Source organism: Venustampulla echinocandica, assembly GCF_003357145.1.
Source record: "Venustampulla echinocandica strain BP 5553 chromosome Unknown scaffold_2, whole genome shotgun sequence".
Taxonomy (NCBI): domain Eukaryota; kingdom Fungi; phylum Ascomycota; class Leotiomycetes; order Helotiales; family Pleuroascaceae; genus Venustampulla; species Venustampulla echinocandica.
Window position 1 is genome coordinate 1,683,591 of NW_022474207.1, and position 23,999 is coordinate 1,707,589.

Here is a 23,999-nt window from a genome sequence, read left to right on the forward strand (position 1 = left end):
CGTCAACCACGAGAACCCTCTTTCCTACATTGAGGATATTACGGATCTTTACGCTTCTCGGACTTATGTATGGTGTATGACTCGCCCAATCTAATATCGGGAGGAAGTGGACATTCCAGGCACAGGGCAATATGCCGCGCAAATAAAACCCCTCGTTTCATGGGGTTTTGCGGGCTACAGTGACATTATGTATTCAGGGGCCGCCATCTCGCGATGTCGTTCGGCCGAGTCGGCCGAGAGGAGTCTACAGTTTCCGGAGATAAGCCCACACTCTTATATTGAAATACCGGGACGGGTGTCCAAAGTGGTCAATAATGCTGTAGCGTGCGAAATCAACCCTTTCTAGGCCTTGTCTTCCATTTCTCTTGTAACTTACATTCATTGGCCTGATCCGACTGTCGGCTGGTACTGTCGCTTTTCCAGGCGCCCCTTCTCACCAGTCACCACAACAAGTCCGACTTCACATTTCAGTGGCATCGATATTTAGGAGACTTAGGTCAGTCTGGCCGGCCTGATAGGGTACCACGCCGACGGCGCTGAAGTTTCGGAGTCAACTGGGCCCCTAACTCCTTTTCCGCTAGTACGGGCTCTGTTCGAGACAGCAATCATTGAGGTTCAACCGTACACATGGAGAGACGGCACTCTATCGTGCTGGAGCTTGCACGCGAATACACGACCAACACAGCCGTTAATGTGGATGACCCAAAGGGAAAGCCTATTAGCAACGACACAAATTCTCCCCTAAACCCGCACGGCGAGAAATTCAACGCGCGGGCGTGGGCCACGAATGTCGCCAAAGCCGCCGACGAAAGCGGCCAGGACTTCCGTCGGATTGGACTATGTTTCCAAAACCTGAATGTGTTTGGTTACGGCACGACGACTGACTTCCAAAAGGATGTCGGCAACATTTGGCTGGCTTTGCCAGGCATGGCTCGCCGTCTCTTTTCCAACACGGCAGGCCAGACTCAAATCGATATTCTACGCCAGTTTGATGGGCTCATCCGCCCCGGCGAAATGTTGGCAGTCTTTGGTCCGCCTGGTTCTGGCTGCACAACCTTCCTCAAGTCCATCTCGGGAGAAACGAATGGCATATATGTCGACGAGGGTTCGTACTTCAACTATCATGGTATATCAGCCAAGGAGATGCATACTGCACATCGAGGTGATGCCATATACACCGCCGAGGTCGACGTCCACTTTCCTCAGTTGACAGTTGGTGAGACATTGACTTTTGCGTCGCATGCACGCTGCCAAAAGGAGGTTCCGCTTGGGATCACTCGCAACCAGTACGTTACTTGAGTCCTTGACTCTCCTGCCTCTCACAGCTAGATACTAAACAGTGCTATTTATAGGTACTGTGAACATCTTCGGGACGTCGTCATGGCCATGTATGGAATTAGCCACACCATTCATACCAAGGTCGGAGATGAGTACACACGAGGAGTTTCGGGAGGGGAACGCAAGCGTGTTACTATTGCAGAGGCAACGCTGGCAAACGCCGCATTCCAGTGTTGGGACAAGTGAGTGATATGTCCGGCGGCTTGCCTTGGTAAGTGGGAATACACACTAACTAACAAATCCAGCTCGACTCGTGGTCTAGACTCGGCCAACGCGATTGAGTTCTGCAAGACTCTGAGGCTCCAGTCTGAGTTGTTTGGCCAGACATGCGCTGTGTCTATGTATCAGGCCCCCCAGAGCGCCTACGACCTGTTTGACAAGGCCGTGGTTCTCTATGAGGGCCGTCAGATCTACTTTGGACCTGCGTCCAGGGCCAAGGAGTATTTCACCAACCTTGGATTTGAGTGTCCGGAGCGCCAGACAACGCCTGACTTCCTCACTTCTATAGCTTTTCCAGCAGAGCGGATTCCTCGCCCAGGCTGCGACGCCCCGCGGACTCCCGACGAGTTTGCAACCGCCTGGAAGAATAGCCCTGATTACAGGGCCCTACAAGTCGAAATCGACGAATACAAGACGCATCATCCGATCGGCGGCCCCGACGCTGAGACCTTCCGAGATCTCAAAAAGTCACACCAGTCCAAGGGACAGCGCCTGAAGTCGCCATACTCCCTGAGGTATTCCCAGCAGGTCCAACTTTGTATTTGGCGAGGGTATAGAAGACTCAAAGCTGATCCCTGGCTGACCGTCACGATGATGACTGGGAATACAGTCATGGCGCTCATTATCTCGTCCTTGTACTTCAACATGGGCATGGATACGAACTCATTCTTCGGCCGCGCTGTCGTTCTTTTTGTAGCCATCTTGTTCAATGCTTTTTCGTCTTTGCTAGAGATTCTGGCGCTGTATTCTCAACGGCCTATCGTGGAAAAGCAGTCCCGCTATGCCTTTTACCACCCCTCGGCGGAATCATATGCTTCTGTCATGGTTGATTTGCCTTTGAAGATCGTTAATACAGTTTCCTTCAACTTGGTGTTTTATTTCATGACCAACCTCAACCGTGAGCCTGGGTCCTTCTTCTTTTACCTCTTTGTGGTATTCTTTATTGTTCTGGCCATGTCTGGTGCCTTTAGATGTGTGTAAGTTTTTCACACTATACAAGACTAGTAGAGAGCGCCCTAACATATTGCCAGCGCCTCACTATCACGGACAGAGCAGCAGGCCATGGTTCCCGCTTCGAACCTGCTGCTTGCCCTCATCATCTTTACAGGATTTGTCGTCCCAGTCGACTACATGCTAGGCTGGTGTCGGTGGATCAGTTATGTGAACCCCGTGGCCTACGGCTATGAATCACTCATGGTCAACGAATTTCACGGTCGTCAATTTTTATGCTCGAAATACGTCCCTGACTACGCGAACCCCAGCTCACATAATGTAGCTTGTGATGCTGTTGGAGCCATCCCTGACCAGCTCTATGTGAATGGGGACGACTACATCAATTCGGCATACAACTACTACCATAGCCATAAATGGCGAAATGTCGCCATTATCATCGCCATGGCAGCTTTCAATCACCTCGTGTACTTTATCGCCAGCGAATATATCACAGCGAAGAAGTCCAAGGGCGAAATTCTTGTCTTCAAAAGAGGTCACGTTCCACCATCTTCCGCCAAGGGTGGTAATGATGTCGAGAAATTTCTTTCCGGTCCTGTACCAGTGGTAGAGAAACCGAGCGGGTACATATCCAGTAACGAGGGAGCTTTTCGGGGCTCTACAAGCGTCTTCCACTGGAACAACGTATGCTACGACATCAAGATCAAGGGCAAACCTCGGCGCATCCTGGACTGCGTTGGTGGCTGGATCAAGCCTGGTACTCTCACGGCCTTAATGGGTGTTTCAGGGGCTGGCAAGACCACCCTGCTGGATTGTCTGGCTGATCGCCGTGTAGGCGTGGGTGTCATCACTGGCGAGATGCTGGTCGATGGGAGGATTCGTGATGAGAGCTTCCAACGCAAGACTGGCTATGTGCAACAGCAAGACCTTCATCTAGAGACTAGTACTGTGCGGGAGGTGAGACTCTCTTTAGTTCCCTTGGTCCATTCCCCCAACCAAATGGGCACTTTTATGTGCTATTTTAGCTCCCTTTAGGGCCACACAGGCTAACTTCAAATCACAGGCTCTAACCTTCTCAGCTCTCCTTCGCCAACCGGCCAGTACCCCCAAGGACGAAAAGTTTGCCTACGTGGACGAAGTCATCGAGCTGCTGGGTATGCAAGAGTATGCCGATGCCGTTGTTGGTGTGCTAGGTGAAGGTGGTCTTAACGTTGAGCAACACAAACGCCTGACTATTGGTGTCGAATTGGCCGCCAAACCACCGCTACTGCTCTTTGTTGACGAGCCCACGTCGGGCCTTGATTCTCAAACCAGCTGGGCTATCCTTGACCTGCTGGAAAAGCTCTCTAAGGCGGGACAGTCTATCCTCTGCACCATCCACCAACCCTCTGCAATGTTGTTTCAGCGGTTTGACCGCCTGCTCTTACTCGCCGAGGAAGGCCGTACAGTTTACTTTGGTTAGTATCTGCTTATATTCCATTGCCCGTTTTCCTCTATAATTACCGTCGCTCCCTAAGATGGCACGTAAATAAGTTTCGAACAATACTGACCTATGACCATCGGTGGCACAGGTGAAATTGGCGACAACTCTAAAACTCTCACGGATTACTTCGAGCGCAATGACGCACCACATTGCCCTCCCGGTGCTAACCCGGCTGAGTGGATGTTAGAGGCCACTGGTGCTACCCCTGGAAGTTCTTCCGAAGTTGACTGGCACCAAACGTGGCGTTCTAGCCCAGAGTACAAGGACGTTCAGGACGAACTAGCCCGTCTAAAGGCCCTTAATACAGATCTACTCTCCACAGACGAGAAGAACGACTCTGCCTCGTACAGTGAGTTTGCGGCACCGCTATGGCAGCAATTTCTGGTTGTTACACAACGCGTATTCCAACAGTACTGGCGGACGCCCTCATACATCTACTCCAAGCTCGTCCTCTGTATTGCCAGCAGTTTATTCATCGGCCTAGTTTTTCTCAACGCACCTCTGACCATCCAAGGACTTCAAAACCAGATGTTCGCCATCTTCGAACTATGCAGCATTTTCGGGCAGCTGGTAGACCAACAGATGCCACATTTCGTTACGCAGCGCTCCCTATACGAGGTTCGCGAACGACCTGCTAAGACGTACTCCTGGAAGATTTTCATGCTCAGCCAAATCATCGCCGAGATCCCCTGGAATACCGTCGCCTCAGTCTTTATGTGGGCGTTTATTTACTATCCTGTCGGCTTCTATAAAAATGCCGACGCCGCCGGACAAGGTGTCGAACGAGCTGGTTTGATGTGGCTTCTGTTTTGGCAATTCCTCCTTTTTACCTCCACCTTTGCACATATGTGTATTTCCTTTGCCGATACAGCAGACGAGGGCGGCAACAACGCCAACTTTCTCTTTGTTCTAATTTTCTTCTTCTGTGGTGTGCTGGCTACGCCGGATGCAATGCCCCGTTTCTGGATTTTCCTGTATCGGGCCTCGCCATTGTCGTATTGGGTCTCGGCTGTTCTGTCAACGGGCCTGGCCAACGTTGAAGTGACATGTTCGAGCAACGAATGGACCACTCTCAGCCCGCCCGACGGCAAGACATGCGAAGAATATATGGCGGATTACATCTCGAGGGTTGGTGGTTATCTTCTGGACCCCGAGGCAACGAGCAACTGCAGCTACTGCAAGATCAAGGAAACTAACGCATACTTGGCGGGCATCAGTTCCCACTACGAGGACAGGTGGCGCAATTTTAGTATCATATGGGCGTACATTGCATTCAACATCGTGGCGGCGTTGGCTCTGTACTGGCTAGTGAGGATGCCTAAGGGGAAGAGGAAGTTGTGAGCTGGCCGCAAGTTATCAACTAAGGGTAGACTTGAGATCTACTCATCACGAAAAGCGCTGCTTGTCATATACTTGTATTGTTTTCATCCGCGGCATCTCCATCTATTGAGGTGCTAGTCGTGGCATTGTATTATCAAACTCTACTCGTCCTCATCATAAAACATGTATTTTCTTATTGTTAAAAAGCTATCATATTGTTTAATACTTGGTAGACTAGTTTCCTAGCTTCTGATTATTCCTGCCGTGAGTAGAGCTTGTAGAGCTTGTCGAGGCAGCGACCAAAGTTGTTGAATTCAGCAACTTAAGCCGACGTATTATTAGAGAGATAATCCGCCTTACGGCTTAGTGTTACCTAATCCTCGACGGTTATTGACTTCACGGGGAGTGGCGATGGGTCATCTCGAGTTGAGGGCGTGTAGCAATTTGATTAATAATATCTAACTCTAAAGCCATCTTGTCTGATGAAACAATAGCCTTCCGGGTACTTGCTAACCATTCCAGCTAAAACGTCATACTTCTAGCAATTTCTGTCGTGCTACTGCCCTCACATATAGGGTTCGACTAGCAATGGATAACGATACAAGGAACGCATCCTGCGAGCCCGCTAGAAAGGGAGATCAAATCAGGTCATAAACTTATCTTACAGCAAAGTCCTTCCTCGATATGCCAGTGTATCTTCATGAGCCAGCGCGACTTGATAACATCTCAGTGTCAGTCAACTCGTAGACTCGGCATTGGTGTAATAGAGAGTCTCTTGATGGCCCTGATGGCCTTTTCTCCCATCTCCTCCCTGAGCTCTTTCGCTCCTTCGCTGAGGTTATCATCTTTAAGGAAGGCAAATTTCTAGATCAGAGCAGAAATGTCAGTAAAGTGGCCTTCACGCACTACATGGATAAGGGAACGCAGAGTCGGAAGCATGGTTATACGGGAAGCGCTCATACCATGTAGTTCTCCCATCTTGTCAACATCTTACTCAAGTCATGAGGATCATTCAAGCTCTCCTTATCATTGCTAAGGAAGTCATCGAAGAGATTCCATTCCTCGGTGTCCTCAGGCCCATCACTTTCATATGGGGCAAGGGCGGTGATTGAGAGTCGGTATTCCCCCGGATTCACCCCAGGAGGTGGCCCAGACACCTTAAAGCTTGAAGACCCTGCCTTGTGAGTTATCACATAGAGATCGGGGTCTGTGGCTTCAAGCGATTCTACTTCTTTGCCATCACTCTCGTCGATCCAGCGTCCCCTCTGGTATTTCCACTCTAGTACCAACCTCTCAACACCTGCGGAGCAAAGGTAATTACCGTCCATCATGCTCATTGGGCTTATTTTCCGGAGACCCCAGGTTAACCTCGTCACAGGTAGTATGCGGTCCAGGAAGTCTGCCTTGGATAGGTCGGCAATCTTTTCAAAGCAGGCGACATGGTAATATTCTAGAGAAAACGTACATCAGCTCTTGCCGCTCCAGATACGTGTAAGGGCCATTCTTTGAGACATACTGGCGATACTCCTGGAGCTAGGGTTAGTTATTGAAGGGCTGATAGCAATTCTGCACTCACCAAAGTTGATCGGCTCATCGCAGGTCGCCAACTTGCAATTCGCAGGACACGGAGCGTAGGGAGTACATTCGACAACGAAAAGAGGGCGTCTTCCGCGGCGAGGGACGGGTTTTAGCATGCCTTCCCGCTCCTCAAGGCCTATGTGACGACGTAAGGTTGCTGTTTGACTGGCGATAGGGTCGTCCGTGACGAGAGGGTCATCCATGACGGGATAGTGTCCACCGCCAGTTCAATGCTGTAAATCGATAGTGACAAGATGTTCTCGTAATATGGTGGATGAGGTCCCACGAGATGTTGTTCTGTAGTAGGAAGTCGTCTGCCCAGCGGGGATATATCAATGGGTGGTTGTTGCTCCATGCGCTGCGCATCGAGACCTACTTCCTAATCGGGATCCCAACCAGAATTCTACAGTAAATAACTCAACCAACCCATCACAAGCCTCTTGTGAATATATATATGTGGATTTGAAGTTGAATTGTTGAATTTCTCTTGTTCTCCCTCAACCATTGGATATGGAGGGTAGCTTAGGAAGTTTGGGAGGCACCATCAATCATAGTCCTAGCAAAGTGAGTACACTGTACATCAATCTCCCCTACTAGGGTAAATGATTTGCAATGATTATCTTCGACCTATATCGACATTAATCCTAGTTGGGGCGCTGAGAAGGTGCTTGGCTAAATGGATATGGTTCCATACATGTATGTAGCAGGCCGACTTGGAAAATTATCAATGGTTGATCCACCAACCCATAATCTACAGGTAGTATTTTAAAGGTGACTAGTCATGTGCTGCATATTCTATCCTTCTATAGAATAGCTAGTAGAGTACATAGTCTAGAATTTCTGTATGAGATGTGCGAGATTCAGATTTTTCAACAGCCAGGGCTGAAGACCTTAACATCCCCTGAATTATACGAAATTGCCATCCCGCTTGGAATTCGAAAAGAACCTTAAAAGAACAAATATCTATAGTTCTTGAGAGGCAATCTATCCAGTCGCCTATACAATACGAAGCATATTAGGACACCCAGCCCCATTGCATGAGAAGTTCAAGGAGATATGTATTTATTTTAGCAATATCGATAACGACACCACACATTATTTCGACGATGAACTGTAAGAAATAGAAGATGGAGCACGAGCATATATCTGGCCCTTACAAGATTTACCTAGAATTAAAGGCTTGTGAGTCCTGACGAGGATTCTCCTCAAAAAACCCACAAGTCATTTCGTCGTCCTCGGCACCAGAGGAGGATGAGGAGGTCCTGTCAGTCGGACACAGGGCCAAGGTGTCTAAAGACTCGGTAGCAGCTCGTTAACGGTGACATCTCCTCAGACGGCCGGTTCAGGTCGGAAAAGGATTTATTTCTCAGACAGGCACGCGCTACCGCGTAACGGAAGGGTAGTACTTTAGGAGACAACGAGGGTGATTAACGTCTCTTTTTGCGGCCAATAAGTGATCGCAATATAAATGTGATAGAATCGGGCGGTGAGAATATCGATATCTTAGGGGCTTACCTAGTAGACCCCATCGGTACCAAACCGCAGTATGTAGGTAGTATTATGTCCACGTATCTTGACTGTGCATGAACACGTGGGTGCTTGAACGGTGTAGATAGGCTCAAGTTTGCAACGTTGCCACCTCGACAAGCAGCACATCTGGTATTATTTATCATCATATGTACGTACTTCGTAGTAAGCTGCAATAAGAAGAGATGACGGGGGAACAAAAAAGCAGGATGACCGAATATGAGGGAATGCAAAAAAGAAAATAGGGGTGGGGGCTGGGGGGCTTGGTCGGTCCCAGGCGGTGGGGTGGCGGATGACAGCTTGACAAGCACAGGAGAGGAAGAAATGAACAACGGGCTGCGGGCACTAGATTCGAGACACGCTGTCGGGACGTATTATAGGCTGGGGATTGGGTGAAGGAGCGGGAGCTTCCGGAAATGGGTCGTCGTCTCGGACCGTTGCAGTAGGGAGTAAGACAGGAGGGAGGTAGTCAGGAGTCGAAGTCTCACTTTCACGATCAATGTAGCTTGGGTTTGCCCTATAAGGATGCAGTCAGTATGGAGGGTGTGATGGAGGGCCGGTCATGGAAGGATTCTTCTGGCTCACTTTCAGGTCAGGCGGGTGGATGAACGAGACGAGACGTTGGAATGTACTACGTACGCAGGTAGGTACCTACGCAAGTAACAGGCGTCGTGTACCGGGTACCTGAGGAAGTTTTATTTAGCTGGAAGGGGGCGGAGGGTGGAGGGTGGAGGGCTGCGGGCGAATGGGAATAGATGATGGCTTGCGGTTGATGCAACTTGGTGGTGTGGTGGGCGTTGAGATGATGCGCTGTTCACTTCCAGATGTTGTTACACGCACTCTGTCGGCTGATAGGAAGGAAACCGATCGCGAATCCTTCTGCCCGCGGGGATTCGGGATTGGGATGGGGAAATCTCAGCCTTCTACAACGACTGAAACGTGGACGAGTGAGCGTTGCCCCCGATGCCTGCGGCCGGTCGCGTGCGATGCGCCAGAGGGGGGAGAAGAGTTGAGATATTGGATTCTGAATTGTTATTATGGGGTTCATGTCTTCCCTTGATGAGTGATGTGATGTAACCACTTGGCAGCCGCTGAGTCGAAGGAGACGCAATAATCAGTAGGTACTTTGTAGATCTGCTATCTTTGCGATGATGTAATAAGGTTTATCGCAACAAGGCACCTGGGTAGTATTAATATGTATTACTGTACCCCATATCCTATTCCACAACTTTGCGCACCTTGATCAGCCCTGAACACTTCCGCTTTGGGGAGACACACACAGGGTGCTTGCTCTATTACTGTACCGCCGTCATCTCTGGTACAGAGTATATCCCCATCCCCCCGGATCGTAGGCTTTCCTGGTTTCGGCACTGCGTTAATAACTGCGTTAATAACTGCGTTAATCCCATCCCGACATTAATGGCCGATAAAGCGACCGCCGCAAGATGCTATTCGTGGCGGACGTAACTCCGGGTAGAGAAAACCGAGAGAGGGGGCTCGAGACTCGAGTATACGTACTTCGTACATAGCTTAGCAAGCAGCTTTGAGCGTATTACTCTGTAGTTCCTTGCCCTTGTCCTTGGTCGCAGGTCGTACCAAGAAGCTAGATGTGGCCTAGAAGTCATGTGGGACCGGCTAGAGCGCTGTTGTACAGAGTAGCGTTCTATTTAATGGTTCTACTGGAGCAATAATACGCTCTACGCCCTACGTAGTGAGACGGTTGAGCCAAGTGAGAAGTGAGCAAGACAACTCAACGAACTTAGGTGCATGTACATGTACCTTAGCTGCACACTACCGTGCAAACGGTACATGTACCTATCTGCCCTAGGTACCTTACGGTACCTATTCTATTACCATAAGCCAGAGCAATAGTTGGGTTTTGGTCGACCTGACGAAGTGCAGTTTCCCTCCCCACACGCCCAACGCTGTGCATCCCATCCGCATTGCGCCCGCGGTGTTTCGCAACAACAAATACCATAATAGTACTTTGTAAGCCCAATCACAACCACAGTCACAGTCACAATACAACAACGGCCAACTACAACTACAACTACAACGGCTATCACAACGGCACCCGCATATTCTCCCCCACAAGCCCCGATTATGATCCGCTGTTTGCGTCTCCCTCTCCGCTCCTCTCCCCCTCTCTAGCACATTCTAGCACAAAGCCACCCCCAATAGTCCCCAATAATCCGATACAATTCCCGGGTTCCTTGCCGCCATTCATACCACCAATCCACCGTCACAGGCACCACAGTACGCTACGCTATTACGAATTGTCGAGTGGAATATCCGGCAAGCACAAGACAAGCACAAGACAAGCACAAGCACAAGCACAAGCAGGCATAAGCACAAGACAGAGGCCATAGTCGGGACTGATTCTTCTCTTCCGGCAGCTCTGCTTTGCTGGCCGTGGCGAGGCCTCGGCGCGGTGTCATTTGCTCCGTGGTTGAGCGTTCAAGCTCGAGCCCGCCCTTGAGCGCTCTCGATTCTCGAACCTCGTTGGCAACGTCGCTCGACTTCTCTCCGTCCGAGCCGTCGCCCTCTGCTTCTGCTTCAACTTTCAACAGACAACAACATGGCCGCCGGCAACAGAACCCCCGCGTCAGCTGTGCGCACGCACGACACTGATGCAGATGAACCTATAGATCCGCCGTTATCATCGACAACTAACTCCAGTCGCGACCAGTCCCGCTCAACCACGCCAACACCGCATCCCGTCCGCGAATCCTCAACTACAACCACCACCACCACAACCGCCTCCACCCACCCGGCAACAAAACTGCATCCCAAACGAACTCTCTCTGCCACCACCTCCCCAATCCCCTCCCGAGAGCCCTCCCCTGTCCGGCCGTCAATGAAGCAGGGTCCTTCAACGCGGTCCACCCGCTCGGATCGATCGCGAAAGAACAGCTCCCAGGACGTCAGTCCATCCCGCTCAACCGCCAGCGCAAACCCGCCCTCCGCTGCCGCCACACAGAGGGCTCTGTCTACTACATCTATTCCAACCCTGTACCCCAATCTTTCCGAATCGACCATAAGGGCTCCTGTCCCGCAAAAACCGTTACACCCACCCGAGTCTAGGGATACTCCCCGCTGGCCGACATCCCCAAGACTCAAATCCCCTCCTCCGATCAACAAGCCAGCTATCCCCTCGCCGCGCAAGACCGATCAGCAGGACCCTTTCAATGCTCTACGACCTTCACAACCTATGGAACAGGTCGAAGGAAAGCAGAGGATCTCCGATAGCGAGGCGGAAGATTTGTTATTACCACCACCCGGCATGAGAACTCCGGCTCGGGGAGCTAGCAGCACCACTACCTCGACACTAGAAACGGTCCAGGAGGTGAGCCAAGCAAGCTCTCCAGCCCAGGGTCTGGAGGACAAGATGATCGAGCAGCTAGGAAATGGCATACGGAAGGTATTTTCAGGCCAGGATGTTTTCGATACTTCTTCAGAGAAGACTCCCAAGGCAACGTCGACCCAACCGGCCAACGAGAGTGGAAGTGAGAGCGGTGGCAAGGGCGAGATCAAAATGAAGACTACGTCGTCGGCGACCGTAACCGCATCGCGGCCCAGTGCTCCGGCAGTAAAGTCTTTCGGCACCGGCCGAGGGAAGCCATCAGGCGAAGGGTCAACGCGGAATATGACAGTAGAGACAGAGACCGTCAGCTCCATCCCCCAGGTTGCGGTTGGAGGGCCCGCAGCCAATGGGAGTATCCGCACCAAACCGAGCTCGGAGACCATACGCCCAAAGAAGGAGAAGAAGAAATCGACTCGGAAAGCGCCTTCCGTAACGTCTGGCACGGGTGAGCATTCAATTTCGTCAAGATTCAGATTTCCTCATCATTCCGGAAGGGACATCTCAGACTCCGCTGCTACTTGTCGGTCGCCCGAGCGGGCGAGCGGTCAAGGCCCGTATTCGCCTCACAAGAGCAGCTTTGCAGTCAGTCCCGAGTATACTATGCTTCCGGCATCCCGTCGAACCAGCTTAAGCAGCATCCAGAGAGTAAGTTCTATGCTAACAAGAATCCATCCAGCTTCATCAAAAGCAGATATCTTCGAAGCCAAAGTCGCAAGCGCCGTCGATGAAGCAAATTCTTCCGACTCGGAGGAGACGTTTGTCTACGAATCGAACCCACCGGATACGAGCGATCGGCCGAGGCGGTATCATTCTCGAACGCCAAGCACAGCGTCGATGGCCAGCCAGATCGATCAAAGGAACGGCCCTAGGTCCGCTATCGATGGAGGCCACAGCGTAGCCATGAAGAAGAGCATGAAATTTGCGAATTCCTTTACGAGCAATGGTCCCGACTCCACTACCGGTGACGATGACGGTAAAGGGACAGCTCGAAGTAATATAGGTACAGGGAGAGGAACAACACACCACCACCATCATATTGGCCGATGGGGTCGCAATGGCGGAAACGGCCATGCTTCTCTCTTTGATAACGAATCTCCTTTTCCAAATGCAACTAAATCAAAATTTTCGGGATCTGGTCCACGACAAACATCCGGGCCGACAAGCCCGCGACTTCAGAATTCCAGAATTATGGGGAATGGGAAGAAGTTCTCGCCGATATCCTCGGGCTATGACTTGGATGATGCTGCGGATGATGAACGCACCCCACTTATGTCGACTGTACGTTCGGGGAGGTCAGGCCGAGGACGGCGAGGCGTTGCAGCTTCGATCCGTCAACTTGAACACCAAGCCTCGAGACACGATCGTTCGTTTCTAGCTCGCTTTGCAGGTTGTCTGCTTTTATCGATTATGATAATGCTGGCCATTTCAGGCGCTGGCGCTTTTATGTTTGCTACGACACAACCCCTCCAAGGGGTCAAAATTGTGGCCATCAAGAACGTCCTTGCAAGTGAGCAAGATGTTATTTTCAACATCAAAGTCCAGGCACGCAATCCGAACATCGTAGCCGTCGGTATAGATACAGCGGATATTGTTATCTTCGCGAAATCAAAATACGCCGGCACGGATTCCGAATGGTGGAGTCACCCCCCACCAGGAGAGATGCGCCGCCGACGAATGAGGAGGAACGGGGACAGTGGACTTTCGGAGCGAGCTATGGGGAGTCATGATGATACGGATCCGAATCTTCAAATCGGACACGTCTACGAACTTGACAGTGCATTAAGCTTCGAAGGGTCTCCATTTCAGCATGCCCGCACCGAATCCGTGGGCCAGATCCACGTCGACCATCCTGGGAATAATACGATACCCGCTGGCAGTCAGCGATGGGGCAGGGTATTGCAACATGAATTCGACCTCATTGTTCGAGGTACACTAAAGTACACTCTCCCGTTAAGTTCTAGGGTCAGGAGCATCCCGGTCGAAGGGCGAGTAACTGTCAAGCCGAACGCCGCAGACCAGGATCCCGACACTGTGCATATAAATGCGGGTGAGCTTGATGAGCTTATTGACGACACAACACGTGGTTAGCACACCACATTACGCATCTCCTTTGTCTTTATCTTGCTTTTAGAGTCTTGTACATTGAGCGAGCTATTGTGCGGGGTTTTTTGGTGCAACATCAAATTCATGACGAGGTGCAAAAAGAAAGGGCGCAGTTTTTTTGATGGCGTCTTAAGTAAAAAATGATGCCTAGGACATCTTGCTTTTTTTGTTTTTATTCTAATTTTAAGGATGGATGGGCTCAATTTCTCGCTTGGTGTTGGGCAAACATTCATTCTGAGCAAAAAGCCAGGATCACAATCGGTGTTTTTAAAAACTCTCGCTTTGCCAATTTTTCTTTTTGCTTGTATTGGGATCCGAGGGGATTTTTCTCGGCAGGGGGGGGGGGAACATGGCGAATACTACAATATAGATGGAAAGACTTCATTAAAAGAATGGGAATCGGGAAATTCCTATCAGAAAGGGGGCGAGCAGTCGTCCGAAAGGGTTTTGAGATACCCCACACCTTTTATTAACGGCCGGTTTGGAACTTATGATTGTGGATTGTTGTTGTTGCATACTCTTCTGGAAAGGGAAGGGGGAACACATGCAATGTAGAGTATGAGTGAGAGAGTTGGTTGAACGAGTGAGGGGATGGAAAATTATTGTACAAATTGAAAAGGGGGGTGAGCCGGTGCAAACACTCTATAGGTACCCGGAGGAATAGGGACTAGGTGATTGTGGAGTGTTGATGGGAGACTTAGGTATATACACGCTATAGACCGACAATAACAAGTCAAATAGAGAAGAAATGAAAGCTGGTGATACGAATTGGTGCCTACATTAGAATGATTCGTCTATATGATTTAAGATACTAATGTATTCATTCCCCTTTAGCCCCCTAATAGCTAGTTTTGATATAGAGCTCCGTGGCCTAAAGGCTTTTCCTCACAACAAGACACATACCAAACTTTTTTAAGGACACTAGCTAGGGGAAGTTACTATCGTTTAGTATTCATTCATTTTCCTTTGACGTTATTTTTATGTTCCACGCGGCGTTGCTAAAAGCCCATCTACTTTTATTTGCCTCTTTTACTCTCCTGTAAGCTTTTTAGCCGTTATCCCCTAAGAACTCTCACTGAACCTCTAAAGTAACTAACATAACTTCTTACAATCCCGTCACATGTTCTACTCTAACAAGCAAACTAGCAAAAAGCAAAGGAAGCTACCCATTAAAGAGAAATGAATAGCCAAAGAAATACCCAACGGAGCATCGGCATACCGAGAAACTCGAGCTGTGCACTTCCAGCCTATTGTTATCTCTAGCGGAGCATCTAGGGACTTCCTAGGCTGTTGGGTGTGGTTTCTTGCCACTACTACACTACACCCGCCTAGTCGCCTGTCGCTAGTTGTTAAAACGGGATTCTTCTTATTTTTATTTATATATATACACACCGTAGATACTAGATACCGAGAGTGAACAACCTAACTCCCAAGATCGCATCACGTGGGGGAGCGAACTCATTGAGCTGAATAGGGGGGTATACTCGGTGTTCCAACATACCTGACATGTATTGTTTGAACTGCTTATTGCGAGATCTAAGAGTCGAAATCGTCTTTGAGATAAACGGAATGGTATGGTATGGCTGAACCGGGAAAGGGCTATCAATACGGGGCTGGCATATAGTACCATATTCAGCAAGGCCCAGTAATCTCGAGCCGCAACAGTCTCGGAACCCATCTCTCGACTGGTTTAAACTTGTATGAGCTTCGGAATCCCGTCGCGGTAAGCATATCCAAGGAAAGGGTACCCTTATTTCTTTCGGATGAGTTTGACAATGCCCGGGGCTCGTGGAAGGTAAAGAGGGTTAACTGATCGACGCAATAACCCTATTTTGCCGACTTCCAATCTTGAGTGGAGGAGGAGATTAGATAATATAAAAGCTGGAGAACAGCATATGAACGGCTCGAGCTCTTGTTAATATAACAATACAGATGAAAAGCAATGAGTGGAGGGAAAATTGGACAGACAGGGACATGGAAAATAAAGTAAGGCTTCGTCTGAACTGTCTATACATGAGATGATATCCTGCGCGTTCAAAGCAAACCCGATGGCTGGCGACTCACTAACACCTCAGTTGATTATCCCCCAAAACGCCTTGCCGAGTAACATATGCCATCAAACCTTTCATTCCTTCTCATTACCAGTTTCCACGAGCAAATAACTCATCTCAAAAAGCTTCCATGGCCTAAAGGGCATTCAAAGTATTCTGCGCCGTAAAAACATCCCCATTCTCAAAATAGTCCACCAAGATGAAAGTCGGTTTTCTACCCCATTTCTGTGTGCACAAGTCGGACTGGGCACCGATACTCCCAGCGCCTGTGGCGGCATTAGTTCTCGGGGTATGGGCCACATCAGGGACCTTAATGCCAAAGATATCTAGATCCAGGAAGTGGTTGACGATGTACATAAGACCATCGCCGTTGGATCCTGGAGGCCGGTCAAGAGAACAGTCTGGGAAGTCTGGAGTGGTCACGTCGTAGGGCGTCTCAAACATGTAAGAAAATTCGTCTAGAATGTATGAAACCTTGCTTGTGTCTGCGTGGTAGTCTGATATAGCTGTTAGATAGGCCGCAAAAACACCCAAAAGTGGACAAAAGGCTTACCCATAAACATTACTAATCTAGTATTTGCATTAATGAGTTCTTGCAGCGTTGGCCACTCCGACAATGCAAGTTTCTTTGGCGGTGTGTATGCGTATTTGGCGAGTCCAGCACGGTTCATAGCGTCACCGAATTTGCCAACATCCACATTATCGCCATTCGTCAGGAGAAGCGTAACCACCTCATTGGGATTCGCGTCCATCCAGTTCCTAACAGTGGTCAGGTAGTCGACAAGCAGGCCAGCATTGCGCTCCCAGCATGATGTATGGCACATGAAAATTTGGCCCAGGAAGTCGTGAGTTTGGGCCTGGAGGAATCGAATGCCCGCATTCAGCTGATCTGTAAGAGAGAGGCCTTGGTTGTCTGTAACAAAGTCGCCTACAAATGCCGAATCGTGAGTCCCGATCTGAGTGACCTCTGAATACTTCCGCGAGCACAGAGCAGGATTATTATTGCAAGCGCTAGCTGCAACGGACCCTATGAGAAAGAGCACCGTCGTGGTTATCATAAGAAGCATCTTGTCGACTTGGATTTGAAAGGACTTGTTTGGGTGGCCGACAAGGAATTTGGATCCTGAACGATGAAGAAAATAGAGAAGGTAGGGAAAGCGACCTATCTATATGGACCTGACCTACCTTCATTCATGGCGTCTAGCTACTTGTGGTGGGCATGCCCTCCTCACGAGCAGTGGTCCTTTATACGCACTCATTGGATACCTTCCGAATGTAGTCATTTGGCCGGCTGGTGATAACCCCAGCATATTTCGGCATTATGCGCATGGTTAAGCAAGGCAAATGGCCGGTCCTGTGCGTAGGCTGTGCGTGATCTGAATTATTTCTCTGCTTTCGTTTTGTTTTGCCAAAGAGCGGCTGATGAGACTGTTTTGTTTCGAGGTCTCTCACGACTGGCCTAGGAGCTGGTCTGGTGATTGATTGGAGGTTATGGATGTAGCAACTTCCACCACAACGCGGTGTTTGAGTACGCAATGAAAGCCTCGTCGAATAGCGCCGATAGCAAGTGCATCGGAGGACCGAATGATTCGCACCAAGCCACAGAGTGCCTTGCGGTTTCACCGCCACCGACCGGTAGATATGGTCGCGATGGATTTTCCCTTGTGATTTGGGGGGTCGGGGAATGAACGGGTTAACACTTATTAACCTCGCGAATTGCGCTGCTGTTCCAGACCACGGTCTCAGAGGACAGGGAAATAGGACATATCTGATGGCGATCCACCAGGGTTCCTCATTCAAGACTCGCTGTTGTACAAAGTGGTCAGGAGACCGCTGTATGTCACCGGGAGGAATCACTTCGATGTCTGTATTTGGACTCGAACTGGACTGGTGCAGGGCAGAGCAGAGATGTATTGGTTAAAACCTCAATAGCCAGTTCTTAATCGATTGTGTATCCGCCCTCGTAACCTCGACTCTGGAGGTCCTCTTAACGTTGCCATGAGCATCTATTTCTCTGTTGCTGTAATCAACATAGTGATGGGAGCCATGGTAGAACGTGCCTAGGCAGTGTAGGCTTTGAGAAAATAAAAGAGAAGATGGCTGGTTTGTTTGATTTAGGAGCGTCCAGTAAAGCAGTAAGAGAGTGCCACAGTATTCTGAAGAGAGACCTGAAAATGAGTTGGAGTTGGAGTTGCTTTGACCTTGCACATGGGGCCCCGGACCGGCGTCATACAACCTCCGCGCCTCGGTACGATTACAGAGCTAAATTTGAAGTCTCCAGAGTCCCGCGTCGCAACTTTCACCTTTTAATTTCAAGAACGTTCCCAATACCTTCCTTTTGTTCTCTTTGTCCCTTCGTCCATCCTTTGCCATCACCGCCATGGCGTCCGCGACTCGTCTCCCATTAAAGTCAATTCTCCTTGCAACCTCACTCGTTCTTGGCGTCAGCGCATCCCGCATTCAACTGCGATCTGCCGTCCTTAACACGCTCACCGGCCCAGGCAAATACTCAAGAATCGCTGTTATACTAGTAATCTTCGCAAACATCAAGAATGTCCCGTTTGTATGGCATGTATGTCTTCCCCCCGTTCCTGGCCAGCGCTCATCTGCTCACATTATTCAACCCCACAGTATAGAGTATGGTCCGCCATCCTGCGCCACTGTCTCTTCAGCAAACCCCAAATCCCCGCAGACCTAGCAACATCGAGTCTCTTCCTCCCAGTGATATCGAGCTCCCGATCTCCACTATACGAATCCGACTACAATTTTCATAAATCCAACTCCACATACTTCTCCGACCTGGATGTTACCCGCTCACACCTGGTTTGCTGCCTACTGCAGCCGGGTATCGAGCGCCTGCAACACAATCTACGCACGAAGCTCGTATTAGATAAAGAGGGCAACGCCGTGTCGGGAAGATGGGGCATTATGCTCGGCAGCGTGATGTGCAGTTTCAAGAGGGAGATTGGCATGTACCAGAGTTATGAGATGTGGTCGCGGGTATTGTGCTGGGATCGCAAATGGATCTACATCGTGACGCATTTTGTGAAGAAGGGGACCTGCAAACCGACCGCCTATATACTTAATGACGGAAGCTGGTTTGGGAAGAAGGGGTATAAGAAGGTCAAGGGTGATGGCAGGGTGAGAGACGCTGAGTTCGACGAGAAAGCTATTTTCGCGAGCGCCGTTAGCAAGTATGTTGTCAAATTGGGGCGATTGACAGTTCATCCTGAGGTTCTTTTACAAGCTTCGGGAGTGTTGCCACCGAGACCTGGGGGATGGGCGACCATGAGTGGACCTTCTGGGGAATCGACGCCTGAAATTGTTGAAGTTGAAACCAACGGAACTGCGGAAGTTGGTGAGGCGACCGAGGACAGCGACTGGAAGAAGGTTGAGGCGGAGAACAAGAAGGGGCTCAAGTTTGCGGAGCATTTTGCTGCGATGGATGCTTTGCATCATGAGTTTTCCGGAAGTCAAGGACCGGCTTTGGGAAGATATACTACGGGACTTCTATGGTAGACATTATGGAGTTCACCGGAGGGCTTTGGAGAATTTGTTGCTGCGATAGATCTCGTAGATCAGGAGGATATACCCAGTAGATCAGGCAGGCTTCCAAGAGTGTTTAGATTTCCTGTATTCTAGAATTGTCTTTTAAGTCTTAACTCAACGTCCATAACATTGTCCATCGCGGTCTATAGACTCGAGAGCCCATATCGTGTTCGTTAATAATTAGCATTACGTTTCCTGCTCAGGAATAGGGATGTACAAGTAGAATACTCCCAATCCGTTCCCGCTCCTTACGCCATGCTATATGTTTAATATACAGTTCTCAAACCAATGTGGTATCTTATAAGGCAAACGCGGCAAGCATAGCCACACCAACCACACCACCCATAGCATCACGTTTCAATCCAGCACTAGCAGAGACTTGCCCCTGGGCAGAAGAGGTGGCGCTGGCAGCGGCATCAGTTCTGGAGGCAGTACTCGACGTACTTGATGATACATCCTCGGAGGAGCTCGTTGATGATGAAATGGAGGTTTCCTGTGGCGATACCGACGACGACGGTGCAATGGAGCTAGTAGCACTTGATACTGTCGATATAGCTGATGGGATGGCGGAGGATGAAACCCCAGAGAGTACAGCGCAAATCTGAGTGCCGAGCCTCTGAGTGTCTGGACCGTATATTAGCACATTTTCCTACACGAAACGGATGACGGCAACTTACCCAAGGCATCTCGGAGAGGACATCCACTTGCAATACATGGTGTCCCGGCCTTGATAAGGGCAGGTCTCTTTGGACCGCATATGCAGGCATAATCCGTTATACTACAACCAGCGGTTTTGGCAGCGTCTACCAAACAAGTATAACCACATGAAGGTATCTGGGCGGCCAGGTCGGGGATGGACTGGGAGTATGCCAGCGATGCCAGGGAGGCTGGAATGGCTATGTAGAAGAATTGCATTTTGGCGGGGGAAGAGACAAGAATGATGTAGTTAGTGCCGAGCGTGTGGGGTTGAAGAAGGTTTATGTATAAGTTGAAGGAAGTCGCCGGCGACAGAAATATGTAAGTCTTTCGTCCTGCGATGACAGAGACGTCGATGAAGCCGATCCCCGAGATGATTTGATTTGACCGAGCTTCAACTGGCAACGATCTGCTCGTGCCCTCGCCGTTATGGATGCCAGGGTGTACGACGCGTGCTTTCGTACGTAGCACAGTAACTATGCTGCCCAGGGCCCTACAGAGTATCAAAAGACGTAGTGCGACCCGAGCCTTCGACCGTTTCGACAAGCTCGCACGGAGTGCCTTGAGGGGCTTTTCCTTATATCTCAGACATCCTGGGGAAATTTATTTTTTGTCTATGATACGGAGGTAGCAGGACGGTGGTGAGGCAAAGAAAAGCAATAATAATAGTCCGAAGTTGTGTGGACCTGTATCGAGGCTTTTGGGCTTAGATCTGCTCCGCCAGGACCGTGGGGCTGGGCCCCGGGCGACCACTTTGCATGCGCCAATATATTGATTTGATCCATCATCCAGGGGGAATTCAGAATTTGGCTGGTCATCACCACGCCACATCTTGAAACGTGCCCTTTATTGGGCCCTGCGCGGAGTCGTTGCGCCATGCTCGCTGCCAATCTACAATATCTGTTAATCCTGCCAGGCTGGCATTGGCCGTCTTCGGTCCAGATCCGAAGTCTCTTGCCCAGGAAGGCGAGGACAGATTATCTATATTCGTTGCCGGAGTTGTACCAACCCACATAAATCAAGGATTCCAGGACTAGGACGGCAAGTGAGAGGCAAGGAGTTCAGGCCTAGTAGATTCTGTAACATATCATATTGAGGAATCCTTGAAGATCTAGGACGGGCATCCTCCCACTCTATTTTTCACGCCATCTCTCCCAGCGGCGTTCTGCCAGCGTTCAGCCATCGGAAAATCATGGGCCCGCTGAAGATTCAGATAATAGTTCAGGAACTCCCACTACGGCAACTATCCACGTACGTAAGAACGGAGTATTTCCTCAAGAATCATTTGATAAGCACTCTCTGTCCTTGCCTGGTCTCGTAAGGAGCTACGTGCACCATGACTATTTTAGTCGTACTTTGCAGTTCATATTGGAGCTAGTGTCATATCAATTAGACATTTGGTTCATCCTCGGAAGTGGCGGAGGAAGTTTGGCTTTGAGCAGTAAGAGGACATAGGGAATATGGGGGTAGATTTCAGATGACTACCGGCAAACGCCTTGAACTATCTGCATGGCCACCAAATATTCATCCAGTTATTAGGGGTCTGGTGAGTTGACTGTGCTGAATTGGTCGTATTCAGCGGAACAATTGACGTCAGGTCTTACTCGAGCATGCATCACAGGAAATTACCAATGATAATCCTTTCCTTGCTCCTGGCCAGGAAAAGGGGAGGAAAAGAAACGAAGGGCTCGGGCCGTTTCATGTTGCACTCGTCCAGCTATGTAGTAATGAAGCCTTGATGTTATTGCTTCTGAACGGGGGTTGCAGACAACAATCGCAAAAGAGATCATGTCAACGTCTTGTGAATCAATCGATTAGGTTCCCTGGCTAGAGGCTTGTGTTTATTCATGCTAGTGGCCATGCGGTGGTAGCTAGTTGGCCCCATAGGTATGGAATTAGCCATCCTTAGAGTTTTGGGGGTATCATAAAGTCGTACATCTTAACTCCTCCGTAAGAGTCCCTCCGCATCTTTCTGCTCTTCAGTCCACCAGCTCTTGAAGGTCTTCAGTCTCTCCGTTCTCTCCTTTGCCATCTTCTTTCCAGGCTCTGTCTTCATCATCCCCTCCAGCTTCTCCAATTTCTCTTCAAAATGCGCTATTGTCTCCCCCATATGCCTTGATCCTTTGGCTCCACCAAAAGTAAACGTCCGGCCGATTCCCACAGCTCCAATCGCATCCAGGCGGTCAGCGTCCTGCACTACCGCCAACTCAGGGTATTTTTGGATCTGAGACTGGACTTGGGCTGGATCCTTGATCTCAGAAGAGTACGACACACCCAGCACAATCCGCTGTACTTTGATAGCTAGTTCTTCGGGGGCGCCAAAACTTAGTAGTGTTGCTAGGACAAGAGTATTCCCGTCTTGACCGGGTTCCAGATATTTCTTGTCTCCTACATCGTGAAGGAGAGCGCCGAGGGTAATTACATGCAGATCCAGGCCCTCTTCCTCATCATCAGACCCGGCCTGATCTCTCTCTTTATTTATCTCCATGTAGATCAAATGCGCCAGTCCCACCACGCGCCGGATATGGTTGAAATCATGGGATCCATCATATTTACTCATATATTTCTCCACGAACGCAGTCACTTTAGGTATCAGCGCGGCATTGTGCTTCGGTTTGGGCTTGCGCTTTTTGGCCGGGGATGGTTTCGACGCCGCAGCTGTTGCTTCCGCCGCCAGCTGCGCAGACGGTTCTTCATCCCCTGATTCCGAATATTCTCTGTACTCTGGGAATTTGCTTCTCCTTTTCAATCCCATCTTCTGCCGTACGCGCACGAGTTTGCTGACTGTGATCTCGAACCCCTCATTTCGTAGCTCGGTGTTCATTTGGTCATCGTTCAGATTCCTGTTGTAGTGGAATAGGAGGCGATCGCATAGCTCTTGTGAGGGAGGACCGCGGATCTTCCTGCGGGGGATATTCCATGACGTTAGCCGCCGGGAAATGGTACGTTCGCTGATGTCGAGACCGTGTTGGAGATTTAGTTTCCGCGCGATGTCGATGATAGCAAGGTCGTCCTCCAAGAACAGCTTGACGATCTCGTCCTTGTATGGCTCGAGGGTGGTGGTTTGAGGCCGCCCTCGTTTTCGAGGAGTTGGGGCTGTGCTGTTGCTTGGGGAGGGAGAGGGGCTGGCCGACATAGTCCGTACTCGACTACGTGATGTTTGATAATAATAATATTGCCCAAGTGGTTGTTATGGTCCAGGAGAGACGCGACCGAGATTCTTGGTGGGGAAATTGGATCTGTGCTAAAGCCCGCCGTAGCACAGTGGGGGCGGCGAGGGCTCTGTGAGCAGCCCCATGGCGAGCAGATATATTAGAATTCAGAAGCACTTCAGCTATTGAAAATACGGATAAGTATCGTATCTATAAGTAGGCTACCTTATCGCTGGAATGTCTTAACTTGACTTGTCCAATTGACTTTGTTGAAGTGGTAACAAGTACCAAAATCATAGCGTTGTTATTCAGGGCACCTGGAGAGCCCGGAGCTCGATACAACCGAATACATATAAGTTCAAAGAGCACACTAAATGACCTCCATAAGGAATTGAATTCAAATAATATGAAAGATAGAAAATTAAGTAGAAATGTACGAGCGAGCCGGTCAGGCTGTAGGTATAGGCCATACGGACATATCCCCTTTATCAAACCCCTTAAATCCTACCCTCTAAACCGGAATCCTGCAGGAACCCGTGCTGCCGTGCAAATCACCTCCTGGGGCCAACTTACCAAGTCATGGGGCGCTATTGGTCTACTATCAAAGTTGGTGTTAAACAGGTCCTGGTGAGAAAGTGTTATACCTATGGTACAGTACTCTGCATATC

The 23,999-nt window shown here is 49.8% G+C and overlaps 7 protein-coding genes across 7 annotated transcripts; 3 read left to right on the forward strand and 4 right to left on the reverse strand.

Moving 5' to 3' along the window:
- Positions 1-627: 627 nt before the first annotated feature.
- On the forward strand, positions 628-5,332 carry BP5553_04914 (putative ABC1 transport protein; the record flags this gene model as incomplete). The annotated part of the gene is made up of 6 exons (XM_032013537.1): positions 628-1,286; positions 1,353-1,520; positions 1,584-2,534; positions 2,589-3,465; positions 3,572-3,965; positions 4,080-5,332. 6 exons carry the CDS (start codon positions 628-630, stop codon positions 5,330-5,332), a joined length of 4,302 nt encoding a protein of 1,433 aa, XP_031870137.1.
- Positions 5,333-6,043: 711 nt separating this feature from the next.
- BP5553_04915 (uncharacterized protein) lies at positions 6,044-7,092 on the reverse strand (the record flags this gene model as incomplete). The annotated part of the gene is made up of 4 exons (XM_032013538.1): positions 6,044-6,175; positions 6,274-6,714; positions 6,777-6,838; positions 6,888-7,092. The coding sequence occupies 4 exons, from the start codon at positions 7,090-7,092 to the stop codon at positions 6,044-6,046; spliced, it is 840 nt and encodes a 279-aa protein (XP_031870138.1).
- Positions 7,093-10,994: 3,902 nt separating this feature from the next.
- BP5553_04916 (Uncharacterized protein) lies at positions 10,995-13,868 on the forward strand (the record flags this gene model as incomplete). Its single annotated transcript, XM_032013539.1, has 1 exon — positions 10,995-13,868. One exon carries the CDS (start codon positions 10,995-10,997, stop codon positions 13,866-13,868), a length of 2,874 nt encoding a protein of 957 aa, XP_031870139.1.
- Positions 13,869-16,069: 2,201 nt separating this feature from the next.
- On the reverse strand, positions 16,070-17,001 carry BP5553_04917 (PLC-like phosphodiesterase; the record flags this gene model as incomplete). The annotated part of the gene is made up of 2 exons (XM_032013540.1): positions 16,070-16,431; positions 16,488-17,001. The coding sequence occupies 2 exons, from the start codon at positions 16,999-17,001 to the stop codon at positions 16,070-16,072; spliced, it is 876 nt and encodes a 291-aa protein (XP_031870140.1).
- Positions 17,002-18,314: 1,313 nt separating this feature from the next.
- BP5553_04918 (Thioesterase ester dehydrase-isomerase) lies at positions 18,315-19,453 on the forward strand (the record flags this gene model as incomplete). The annotated part of the gene is made up of 2 exons (XM_032013541.1): positions 18,315-18,506; positions 18,566-19,453. The coding sequence occupies 2 exons, from the start codon at positions 18,315-18,317 to the stop codon at positions 19,451-19,453; spliced, it is 1,080 nt and encodes a 359-aa protein (XP_031870141.1).
- A 328-nt stretch (positions 19,454-19,781) lies between these two features.
- Positions 19,782-20,398, reverse strand: BP5553_04919 (uncharacterized protein; the record flags this gene model as incomplete). The annotated part of the gene is made up of 2 exons (XM_032013542.1): positions 19,782-20,107; positions 20,161-20,398. 2 exons carry the CDS (start codon positions 20,396-20,398, stop codon positions 19,782-19,784), a joined length of 564 nt encoding a protein of 187 aa, XP_031870142.1.
- A 1,720-nt stretch (positions 20,399-22,118) lies between these two features.
- Positions 22,119-23,315, reverse strand: BP5553_04920 (Uncharacterized protein; the record flags this gene model as incomplete). The annotated part of the gene is made up of 1 exon (XM_032013543.1): positions 22,119-23,315. The coding sequence occupies one exon, from the start codon at positions 23,313-23,315 to the stop codon at positions 22,119-22,121; it is 1,197 nt and encodes a 398-aa protein (XP_031870143.1).
- Between the last annotated feature and the right edge of the window lie 684 nt (positions 23,316-23,999).